Source organism: Papio anubis, chromosome 6 (genome assembly GCF_008728515.1).
Source record: "Papio anubis isolate 15944 chromosome 6, Panubis1.0, whole genome shotgun sequence".
Taxonomy (NCBI): domain Eukaryota; kingdom Metazoa; phylum Chordata; class Mammalia; order Primates; family Cercopithecidae; genus Papio; species Papio anubis.
Window position 1 is genome coordinate 20,549,507 of NC_044981.1, and position 12,772 is coordinate 20,562,278.

General features: G+C 38.6%; 1 protein-coding gene across 3 annotated transcripts in view; it reads left to right on the plus strand.

Annotated features, from left to right (window-relative positions):
• Positions 1 to 12,772, plus strand: part of CDKAL1 (CDK5 regulatory subunit associated protein 1 like 1) — a 701,952-nt gene that overhangs the window by 6,774 nt on the left and 682,406 nt on the right. For all 3 annotated transcript variants that reach the window (XM_031667632.1, XM_031667633.1, XM_021936624.2), the window contains exons 3-4: positions 4,812 to 4,989; positions 7,070 to 7,182. In XM_031667632.1, the coding sequence (XP_031523492.1) occupies positions 4,817 to 4,989; positions 7,070 to 7,182 (286 nt within the window). In that variant the 5' untranslated portion in view covers positions 4,812 to 4,816. The remainder of the gene's footprint in view (positions 1 to 4,811; positions 4,990 to 7,069; positions 7,183 to 12,772) is intronic.

The following is a 12,772-nucleotide window of genomic DNA, read 5'->3' on the forward strand; positions in this document are numbered from 1 at the left end:
CAGAATACCCAACTCAAACTGATTTAAGCCACAGGCTCGCATGACTGGGCAGCGCAAGGCTGCATTTGGCTTCAGGCATTTGTTGGATTCAGATGCTCAAATAATGTCAGTATGGTTCTTTATCTTTCTGGCTCTTATTAGGCTTCATTCCTTAAGTAGGCTTCCTCCCTGTGGCAGACAAGATGGCTCTGGTAGCCCCAAGTTGACATCCTCCCAACTTAGCCACTTCGGTGACAAGAGAAGCTGTCTTCTGTTAACACTAGCATGGAATCCTCGCAGTGATTCTTACTGGCTAGGCTTCTCATGACCTACCCTGAACTGGTCATTGTGGCCAGGAGGATGGGTTACCCTGGCAAGCTTGGGTCACGTGCCCCATTCCAGTGTCTATGGAAAGGGAAATCTGTGATTGACTGTCTTTTTTTTTTTTTTTTTTTTTGAGACAGAGTTTCGCTTTTGTTGCCCAGGCTGGAGTACAATGGCATGATCTCGGCTAACCACAACCTCTGTCTCCGGGGTTCAAGCAAATCTCCTGTCTCAGCCTCCTGAGTAGCTGGGATTAGAGGCATGCGCCACCACGCCTGGCTAATTTTGTATTTTCAGTAGAGACAGGGTTTCTCTATGTTGCTCAGGCTGGTCGTGAACTCTCAACCTCAGGTGATCTGCCCGCCTTGGCCTCCCAAAGTGTTGAGATTACAGGCGTGAGTCACCGTGCCCGGCGATTGACAGTCTTACCATGACCATGTGATATGTATGTTAACTCTAACCCAACCAGTCCTTGATAGGTTGATGTTTGGTTTATTTCTAATCTTTTGTTCTTACTAACAATATAAAGCTATCCGAGATTTGAACACAGATTTTTCAGATTCCCAGTGCATAATTTGTCATAGCTGAAATGAGTACATTACAGAGGAAAGGAGCCTGGCTGGCAGCCACTTTATTAATTGAATGATATGAATGGAAGGATGGGAATCCAGCAAATGAGGAGAATGAAAGTTCGTCAGAAACTTTGAGGACAACTGAAAGAATGTAAGATCCTTAACACTGCAACTCAGATAAAGGAACAGTGGTCATTCAGAACACACATACTAAGTAGGTAGTAGAGTAGTACCACACAGTGTATGGGCTTGCACTCATCTGTCATGACATCCTTGTTTAGCTTCTTTGGGCAAGTTAATTTCTCTGTGTTTCAGTTTGCTCATCTTTAAAGCAAGGATAGTAATACTATCTACCTATTACGAGTTTTTGTGAATTGTTGATGAGATGACCCTATAAAGGACTTGCCTTGTGTCTGGATATAGTATTAGTAGTAGTACTATCAGTAAGTATATACGAGTGTATTCCTCCCCTCCTCATTTTTTTCTTAATTATTTTATTCTAACATAATTACAGCTTTACCTGCAGTTATAAAACTTATGCAGAGATCCTTGTACGCTTTGCCCAGATCTCCCATTGGTAACATCTTACAAAACTACAATACAGTATCACAACCAGGATACTGACATTGATACAGTCAGGATACAAAACATTTCCATCACCACAAGGATCCCTCATGTTGCTCTTTTACAGTCATACCCATTCTCCTCTCACCTTATTCTTTCTTTAATCCCTGGCAACTACTATTCCGTTTTCCATTTCCATAATTTTCTCATTTCAAACATGTTATATAAAAGTGATCATACAGAATGTAACCTTTTGGGACTGACTTTCTTCATTCAGCATAATTCTCTGGAGAGTCATCCAGGTTAATGCATATATCATTAGTACATTTCTTTTTATTGCTGAATAGTGTTCCATGGTATGGATGTACCATACTTTGTTTAACCATTCACTTCTGAATGGCATCCAGGTGATTTCCAGATTTGGGCTATTACAAGGAAAGCTGGTGTAAACATTCATGTACAGGTTTTTGTCTGAATACAAGTCTTCATTTCTCTTGGATAATTGCCCAGGAGTACAATTGCTGGGTTGCATCATAGTTGCATGATTTGTTTAAGAAAATACCAAACTGTTTACTGGAGTGGCTATACCATTTTTCATTCCTTCCAGGACTGTATGAATGATGCAGTGTCTTTGCATCCTTGCCAGTGTTTGGTGGTTTCACTGTTGTCTGTTTTATCCATTCTGAAAGGTGTATACTGATACCTCATTGTGGTTTTAGTTTCTATTTCTGTGGTGGTTAATATTGAATCTCTTTTCATGTGCTTATTTGCCCTCTGTATATTCTCTTGAAATGTCTTTTGTCTATTTTCTTTTTACGGTTGTGTTTTGACACTAGCCCTTTGTCAGATACGTGGTTTGCAAATATTTTCTTCCACTCTGTAGTTTGACTTCTCAGCCTCTTAAAAGGGTCTTTCTTAAAGCAAAAGTTTAAAATTTTAATGACATTCAATTTTTTAATTTTTCTTTTTATGGATTGTGCTTTTGGTGTCACATCTGGGAACTTTTTACCTATCCCTAAGTCCAAAAGATTTTCTCCTGTGATTTTTTTCTAAAAGTTTTATAATTTTATGTTTTACTTTTACTTTTTTTTTTTTTTGAGACAGAGTCTCACTCTGTCACCCAGGCTGGAGTGCAGTGGTGCGATCTTGGCTCACTGCAACCTCTGCCTTGTGGGTTCAAGCAATTCTCCTGGTTCAGCCTCCCAAGTAGCTGGGATTACGGGCATACACCAACACACTCAGCTAATTTTTTGTATTTTTAGTAGATATGTGGTTTCACCATGTTGGCCAGGCTGCTCTTGAACTCCTGACCTCAAGTGATCCACCCGTCTCAGCCTCCCAGAGTGCTGGGATTACAGGTGTGAGCCACTGCGCCTGGCGTATGTTTTACATTTAAGTCTATGATCCATTTTGAATTAATTTTTGTATAAGGTGCAAGACTTAGGTCAAAGTTCAGTTTTTGCCTATAAAAGTGCACTTGCTCCAGTACGAATTGTTTAAAAAGCAATCTTCCCTTCATTTAATTGGTTTTGTGAAATATTTGTGTAGGTCTGTTTCTGGGTTTATTGTTGTGTTCCATTGATCTATATTTCTATCCCTCTGCCGATACTACTATCTCAATTATAGCTATCTAATAAGTCTTAAAATTGGGTAGACCAATTCTTCTTACTTTACTCTTTTCAAAATCGTTTTAAATATATTAGTTTCTGTACATTTCCATATAAAATTTAGGACAGTCTTGTCTATACCTACAAAAAAATCTTTCCGAGATTTTGATAGGGATTATTTTAAACTTGTGTGTCAATTTGGTCTCCACTGACACTGCAGAACTTCATCACTGGTTGGGTGGTTGGTTTGAACGTCCAGGATCCCTCCGGGGCCTTCTCGGATTCTATACTAGTGGAGTGTGTTAGGGTGCTTGATTGTAGGTGGAAGTCAGAGCTCCCCGCTTGTCCTTTGTAGTGTGCCTGGGGGTGGGATTACAGTTTTTTTGGGCTGTGTGTGTGTGTTTGTGTTTGGCTGGAGTAGAATGATCATTATCTAAAACTTTTCTGTCTTCCTAGGCTGCCCTTTGTATAGTTCTTTAATGAGAAAGCAGGCTTTTATTGGGGGGTTTTATCGTTGGCATCTCTTGCCATTTCTGATTGCTGGGATCTTCAGTTCCATGTGTGAGCTGTAGGAGGCCAAAGAAAACCCAAGGAACTCATCATCATATTCTTTGGGTCCTGAGGTTCGTAGCCAGTCTGCCTTCTTCTGTCTACCTTTCAGAGTCTTCTTATGCTTGTTTTATATATAATGTCCTGAGTTTTATTTGTATTTTGCTGGCGGGGCAGGGAAAAATGTGCTTTTCTTCTTGCAAGCTGTGTCCACATTTTCTTTTTTTAATTACAAAAATTTTGATGATTTAGAAAAATCGTATGGGATAATGAACATGAACCTACCTATTTTCTAGTTTTAAGAGTTGTAAATTCTTTTTAGTATGTCTTAATCTATTTTTTCTTTTTTTTTTTTTTTTGAGATGGAGTTTCACTCTGTTGCCCAGGCTGGAGTGCAAGGGTGCACTCTTAACTCACTGCATCCTCTGCCTCCTGGGTTCTAGCAATTCTCCTTCCTCAGCCTCCTGAGTAGCTGAAACTACAGGTGTACACCACCATGCCCACCTAAATTTTGTACTTTTAAAAGAGATGGGGTTTCACCGTGTTGGCCAGGCTGGTCTCAAACTCCTGACCTCAGGTGATACACCGGCCTTGGCCTCCCAAAGTGCTGGGATTACAGGCATAAGCCACCATGCCCAGCCAGTCTATTTTTTTCTGAGGTCCTTTTAAAGTAAATTATAGACATAATGACATTTCACTTTTAAATATTCAGTATGCATCTCTAAAAAATAAAATTTTTGAATATAAGGACAATACTTTATATCGAATGATTTATAGTAACATCTTCATATTATCTAATATCCAGCTCATATTCTGATGTCCTTAGTTTTTCCCAAAATTTCTTAGAGCTTGACAGACAAAGAAAGATACAATCAAGAACATGAATTGCCTTTAGTTGTTAGGCTTTTACGCTTCGTGTAATCTGAAACAGTTCCTCTCCTACATGACATTGATTTGTTGAAGAAATAGTTCCTGTTGAACCTTGGAATGTCCCATTGTCATTAGGGTTTTATCTGATTGTTTCCTTGTGTTTCTTTTTTCAATGTACCCAAGATAGTACTTCATCCTTGTGTTTCTTTATCTCTTGTATTTTCTATAAATTTGAAGTTAGATCCAAAGGCTTGATTGATTCAAATTTGGTGAGAATATTTCATAAATGATGCTACGCTAAGCAGATTTTCGTAAGTTGATTTTATTTATAACTTTTATGTGGTAGAGAATATGCCTTCTGCATCCTGTGATACACTACTGGGTGACATAGAAGATATTGTGTCTCATGAAGATTCAAAACCACAAGATAGGCATTTTGTAAGAAAGGATGTTGTCCCGAAGGTACGAAGGCGAAATACCCAAAAATATTTGCAAGAGGAAGAAAACAGTCCACCAAGTGACAGGTAAGCTTTTTTCCTTGAAATTATATTCATTTTCTTTTTTTTCTTTTTTGAGACAGAGTCTTGCTCTGTCGCCCAGGCTGGAGTGCAGTGGTGTAATCTCGGTTCACTGCAACCTCTGCCTCCCGGGTTCAAGCGATTCTCCTGTCTCTGCCTCCCTAGTGGCTGGGATTACAGGCACACACCACCATGCCCAGCTATTTTTTGTATTTTTAGTAGAGACAGGGTTTCACCATGTTGGCCAGGCTGGTCTTAAACTCCTGACCTCAGATGATCCGCCCATCTTGGCCTCCCAAAGTGCTGGGATTACTGGCGTGAGCCACTGAGCATGGCCGAAATTATATTCATTTTCATTTCAGGAAGAAGCTGACACTACTGGTCTGTGTGATTATATATAATGTCTCTTCATTAGACTTTTTGAACTTTTGATAGGAAATACAAGTTGAGTATCACTTATCTGAAATGCTTGAGACCAGAAGTGTTTCAGATATCACATTTTTTTTGGACTTCGGAATATTTGTATTACATACTTTCCAGTTGAGTATTCCTAATCCAAACATCTGAAATGCTCCAGTGAGCATCCTTTGAGTATCATTTTGGTGCTCAAAAAGTTTCAGATTTTAGAGCATTGTGGATTTTGAATTTTTGAATTAAAGAAACTCAACCTATATGTTGATTTTTTTTTGTTTGAATGATTTTAAATCTGGCAAGGTAATTAGTTAAAAAGAAATGCGATGTCAAATTGGATGTTCCTAGAAGATAGCTTGGGGCAATAGGAATCTCTTTGATATTACTGTAGTTGATATGTAAGTCTGTGTTACTTCCAAATAAAATTTTTACTGGAGTTTGTGATTCTTATGAGACAGTAGTATTTTGGACATTTGAATTTTCTTAGCTGATTTTCAAATACCTATGGATCAGGTAAAGGCAGTGGGCACAAATAAATTATTGCCCTATTTACACTATTATAGTAGATCTCTAGTCCGTGAAATTTTGATACAACCTAACCAGAAAGGATAATCTAATTATATGGTTTTAATAAGCCTGTATTTGTTTGTCTAGTAAACTGCTGAAATTTATAATATACTTATTTTGTTGGGAAACTAAGCTTTTAAGTTCTTTGAATTTAACATTTGCTTATATTTTAATGACTGAAGTTTATAAAATTTGTCCTAAATGTATCCTTAAGGTAATTTCTATTTGCTTATAAATTATTAGAGTAATCCAAGTTGAAAGCCCCCCCTTTTTTTTCCCTAAAAATACTACCTTTTTTTTAGAATTCTGATTTTATAGAGTGCTTTTAATAATGCCTTAGGATGACAGTTTTTAACTTTGATTAAGTTATTTATATCTATAAGTTTTAAGGAAGCTAAAGATTGCAACTAGTATATAGCAGTTTGTAAACAGACATACTTTTCTTTATTCGCCGTTGCTGCTAGAACCACTTTCTTTCCTATTGTTATTATGTACCTTTCTAGGAGTTGAACTTAGTGTTAGTAAGTTAGTGTATGAATTTAAAATACAATTCAGAGAAAAAGGAGATATTTTTTATGTAGAGTCTTCTTAGAATTCTGTGGTTATTTTATCTTGATTTTAGACTTTTGATATAACAGCAGATTTTGAGTTAAGTTAGCGCATTTAATGAATATCTCTTGAATGGATTGTAGTGAGTTTGTTTTTTGTGTAATATATCTTAAAATCATCTAGTGGTTTTTATTTTAAAAATTACTCAGTGAGGCTGGGCGTAGTGGTGGCTCACACCTGTAATTCCAGCACTTTGGGAAACAAGGTGGGAAGATCACTTGAGCCCAGGAGTTCAAGATCAGCCTGGACAGCATAGTGGGACACTGTCTCTACAAAAAATAAAAAAATTAACAGGTGTGTTGGTGCATGCCTATAGTCCCAGCTACTTAGGAGGCTGAGATGGGAGGATCCCTTAAGCCTGGGAGGTTGAGGTTGCAGTGAGCTGTGGTCACACAGCTGCACTGCAGCCTGGGCAACAGAGCAAGACCCTGGATCAAAAAAAAAAAAAAATCACTCAATGAAACTTACTTTTTTTTTTTTTTTATTGATTCCTTAACAGCACTATTCCAGGCATACAGAAAATTTGGATACGAACATGGGGTTGTTCTCATAATAATTCAGATGGAGAATATATGGCTGGACAGCTAGCTGCTTATGGCTATAAAATTACAGGTAATGAGATCTATAATATATTTTATTGATTAAATTTTTCAGAATTAAGTTTTTTAGAGATAAATATTTTAGCTTAGCAGTTAAAGGGTATTTTAGCATGACAGTGATTTTTAAGGTGAAACACTGATAGCTATTACACATTGTGTAGATAACCATGGATGTCATATTTAAAAAAACTTTTTAATTTGAAGTAAGTTTAGACTTCCAGAAAAGTAGTAAAATTACAGAGTTCACATATGCCCATCACCAAGCTTCCCCTGATACTAGCATCTTACATAGTTGTAATATCATTAATAAACCAGGAAATTAACCTTAGTGCATTTCTGTGATCTAAACTGTAGATCGCATTTGAATTTTACCAGTTTTCCCATTAACTTCCTTTTTCTGTCCCAAGATCTAATCTTGGGTCCGCCTTACATTTAGTTTCATGTCCCCTTAGTTTCCTCCAATCTGTGACAGTTTCTTAATTTTTTTCTTGTCTTCTGTGACCTTGACACTTCTGAAGAAAACATTGCCTTGATATTTCTGATGAAAATGATTATTATGTAGAATGTCCTTCAACTCGAATTTATCTTTTTCTCATGATTAGAATGAGGTTCTGGATTTTTGGCAAGGAGAGCACAGAAACAATACTATATTTTTCTCAGTGCGTCATATCAGGGTCATGATGTCAGTGTGTCTTATACTGGTACACTAACCCATGTCTGCTAGGTTTCTCTCCAATACAGTAACTGTTTTTCTCATTACAGCCAATAAATATCCTATTTCTCCTCAACCTTTGGCCTGTTAATTTTAGTACCTACTGGTGGATCTTGTCTGCAACAGTTATTACTGTGTTGTTTACTTAATGGTGATTTTCTGCTATCTTATTTTCTTTACATTTTAATTAATTAATTTATTTATTTTGAGATGAGGTCTCTCTTTTCTCCAGTCTGGAGAGCAGTGGCACAATCTCAGCTCACTGCATCCTCTGCCTCCCGGGTTCAAGCAATTCTTCTGCCTCAGCCTCCCGAGTAGCTGGAATTACAGGCATACGCCACCACGCCTGGCTAACTTTTGTATTTTTAGTAGAGACGGGGTTTCACCATGTTGGCCAGGCTGGTCTCGAACTCCTGGGCTCAAGTGATCCACTCGCCTCGGCCTCCCAAAGTGTTGGGATTACAGGCGTGAGCCACTACGCCCAGCCTCCTCTTTACATTTATTAATTGGAGTTTTTCTCTAAGGAAGAGCTGTCCATTCTTCTCCATCTTAATTAATTAATTAATTATTATTATTATTATTTTTTGAGACAGAGTCTTGCATTGTTGCCCAGGCTGGAGTGCAGTGTGGTGATCTCGGCTCACTGTAACCTCTGCCTCCCGGGTTCAAGGGATTCTCCTGACTCAGCCTCCCAAGTAGCTGGGATTATAGGCATGTGCCACCACACCAGGCTAATTTTTTGTGTTTTTTTGGAGATGGAATTTCACCATGGTAGCCAGGCTGGTCTCGACCTCCTGATCTCAGGTGATTTACCCGCCTCGGCCTCCCAAAGTCCTGGGATTACAGGCATGAGCCACCGTGCCCGCCCATCTTAGTTATTTCTATCAGTACAGACTCATGGATATTTATTTTATCCTGTGGATACAGTCTGATACTATCATTATTATGCTGCCTGTTGTTCCAATGTTGGCCATTAGGACCTTGTTCCGGCTGGCTCCTGTGTCTTTTCAGCATGCCCCCACCTTTTTTTTTGAGCACTTCTTTATTTTCTGGAACCACAAAATGTTCTAATCTCTCCTTATATTTTCCCTTCCCCAGCCTTGGAAGCAACCAGTTTTCCAAGGAGTCCTGATTTTTTTCATGAAGAGAATGGCATTTAGAAAAGGGGATCTGGGCAGTCAATATGCTTGCTCATTGCCACCGTGAGATGTCGCTGCTGTGAGGTCCTCTTGGGGGATAGAGTAGGAATTATGTATGTATAGTAACCCACACATAAGTGCACATCTGTAGCTGTTTCTGTATCTGTCTGTTATGTGTACTAAATGAGACTATAATTAGAATGCTTTGTGACTGGCACTGACCCGGTGCTTTATGTATGTTATGTTGCTTCGTCCCGGGGTAGGAGGAAATATTGGCACCCCTACTTTACAGTTGAGAAAGGAGAGGTTGTGTCTTTTTTTTTTTGAGACAAAATCTTGCTCTGTCGCCCAGGCTGGAGTGCAGTGGCGCAATCTCGGCTCACTGCAAGCTCCGCCTCACGGGTTTAAGGGATTCTCCTGGCTCAGCCTTCAGGGTAGCTGGGACTACAGGTGCCCGCCACTACGTGCGGCTAATTTTTTGTATTTTTAGTAGAGATGGGGTTTCACCGTGTTAGCCAGGATGGTCTCAATCTCCTGACCTGGTGATCCGCCTGCCTTGGCCTCCCAAAGTGCTAGGATTACAGGCGTGAGCCACTGCGTCCGGCCTAAAATATCTTATGTTACTGATTTTGTATTTTTTTATAATGTATTCTTTAGTTGGCAAAATGAGTCTTAGTATTTCTGTCCTTTAAGTTAAAAATACTCAAAATATGCTTTCAGAATTACTTCACTATATTCATTAGTAATTTTTAGTATAATTTAGCCTGGGTTTGCCTTATTGCATTTGATGGTGTAGTTTGAGTGTTGAGAAAATAGAATTTATTTATTGATTTATATTTATTTATTTTTGAGATGGTTCTCACTATGTTTGCCCAGGCTGGCCCCAAGCTCCTGGGCTCAAGTGGTCCTTCTACCTCAGCCTTCCCAGTAGCTGGGACTATAGTCGTGTGCCTGGCTAAGAAAATACCCTCAGAAAAAAAAAGTAACATAAAATTTGAAAAAGGCTGTGTGTGTTGGCTCATGCCTGCTGCAACCCCAGCACTTTGGAGGCCAAGGTGAGAGGGTGGGAGGGTCACTTGAACCCAGGAGTTTAAGACTAGTGTTGGCAACATAGTGAGACCCTGGCCCTGCAAAAATACTTAAAAAGTAGCCAGGCATGTTGGTCTTCACCTCGTAGTCCCAGCTAGTTGAGAGGATGACGTGGTAGCATCGCGTGAGCCTGAGAGGTAGAGGCTGCAGTGAGGTGTGATCGTGCACGGCACTTCAGCCTGGGCAACAGAGCATGATCCTATCTCAAAAAAAAAAAAAAAGTCCCTGAGATAATTTCCTAAAACATTCAGGAAAATCAGATATTAACTTTTTCTATGTCATATTAAATATTTAATACATTTTAATTAAATTTTAATCCATTAGCAGTTTGTGTTTGGTGTTGTAACAGTACTCGTCTATATAAAATAACAGTCCTGGTATGTTTATACAAGAATATTAGGTTTTGTTATATACACCTAATTTTGTTTCTTATTTGGGAATAGTTAAAAAGAGAAAATAAGGAAGTAATTACTTGAATGTGAAAATTCTTTTGCTAATGTAGCATAGTCTGTTACTTTTATATATTGTATTATATATATTTGTATTAATTTTATAAACTATTGATTGTTCCTACTTTAGAAATTCATAGTTGTTGATTCCAGCCTGGCTTGCATGCAGCAGACTGTGGGGAATACGTTCTTCATTAGTCTAGGTGCTATAAGCCCGGGAAATATAAACAGAATTAGCTTTGATAAGACATTTGAGAAGGAAATCTCTACAGATTTTATATTTAAAGATTTGATATGAATGACTTCTGGATTACCTATGCCAGTAGTCACTTTCATTACTGTGGAATAATGAGAATTTATAAAGTTTATTATGGCTTACTAATTGATAATGTTTTTGTTAGTCAAATGGAAACCTAAAATATTAAATGTATAATATAAAATAGGTATAAAATATAGATTATGTATAATATATGTGGAGATTATTGAAAACAGAATGCAGATACATTATATCAAAATTAGTTCTCAGTAGTCATAGATATTTTTACTATTTGGGGAAGAAAGATTATGTGGGTATATATTTGAAATTGCCGCTTTTAAATATGCAAATTCAGGATATAATTATTCTGTATTAAAACTCCATAAGGCCAGGTGTGGTGGCTCATGCCCATAATCCCAGCACTTGGGGGGGCTGAAGGGGGGCAGATAACCTGAGATCAGGAGTTTGAGATCATCCTGGCTAACGTGGCAAAACCCCATCTCTACTAAAAATACAAAAATTAGCCAGGTGTGGTGGCACATGCCTGTAATCCCAGCTACTTGGGAGGCTGAGGCAGGAGAATTGCTTGAACCCGGGAGGCAGAGGTTGCCGTGAGCTGAGATTGCCCCACTGCATTCCAGCCTGGGTGACAGAGTGAGACTCTGTCTCAAAAAACAAACAAAACAACAACTTCATACAGCGAACTGTCAGAGCAGTTCGCTGTTGTTCATTGCCTCTTTTCAAACCCTTTTTTATTTTGAAGAAAAAGGTGGCTCATAACTTTTTTGTGACGTAGTCTCACTCTGCCGCCCAGGCCGGAGGGCAGTAGCATCATCTTGGCTTACTGCAACCTCTGCCTTCTGGGTTCAAGTGATTCGCCTGCTTCAGCCTCCTGAGTAGCTGGGATCACAGCTGTGATCCCAGTGTGCGGTACCACGACTGACTAATTTTTGTATTTTTAGTATCGATGGGGTTTTGCCATGTTGGCCAGACTGGTCTCTAACTCCTGGCCTCAAGTGATCTGCCTGTTTTGGCCTCCCAAAGTGCTGGGATTACAGGCATGAGCCACTGTGTTCAGCCAGCTTTTAGATAAACTATTACAAAATTGTGCCTGCTTGTCTCTCATTCAAGGAATAAAACCTACTGAGGAGAAATGATGTTAGCCCCTAAAACTCAGAACAATTACTTGTATTGTGGGTACATGGATGTGTGATATCATTAGATTAGCATCTTGGGAAGCAATTAAACTTTCCTGTGAGCACCATGGCTTTTTAAAGAAATGAATGTGTTCTCCAAGTAGGCAGTTTTTATAGATGAAACTTTTTTTTTTCCAGTAATAATTATTGTTTTTGTATTATTTCCTTGGGAGATGTTGGTAAATTGTTTTCAGTGTCCTCATTGGTGGCAAATCTTCATATCTTGAGAATACATTTAGTATTAGAAAATGGCCACATCTAGTATTAGAAATTGGCCAAATCTGGTGAATAAGATATGTGCTATGATGTTGAACAATGCTGTTTTAGTTGAAAATAAATTTTGTTTAAGTGATTCTAAAGACAGTTCTAAAAGAGTTCTGAAAGAGTAGCTGTGATTCTTACACTTTTTGGATCTCTTCAGCACCTCACAATTCTTACACAATCTTGTTAAGGAATTCGTAACCACTCCCTAGCCCAATAGTGGAATAAAGGTATATAGGCTTCCAAGGTGACTGCTTTGGGAACAGTCCTCATTTAGATACAGCTGTGTTAGATACAGCTGTGTTATGTTTAGTTTGCAGCCACGCCTGGTGTGAATGAATATTGTATGTGCTTTTTGGTTAGCTGGAGAAAAAAGTCCATCCAAAGACCATTGACTGAGGCTGTAGCTCATAAACACTCAAGAATAATGGTGTTATGTGTATGAAATATTTGTGGACATGCTTACCTAAGTCAGAATAGAGTGTTTAGCCTGGATGCCCA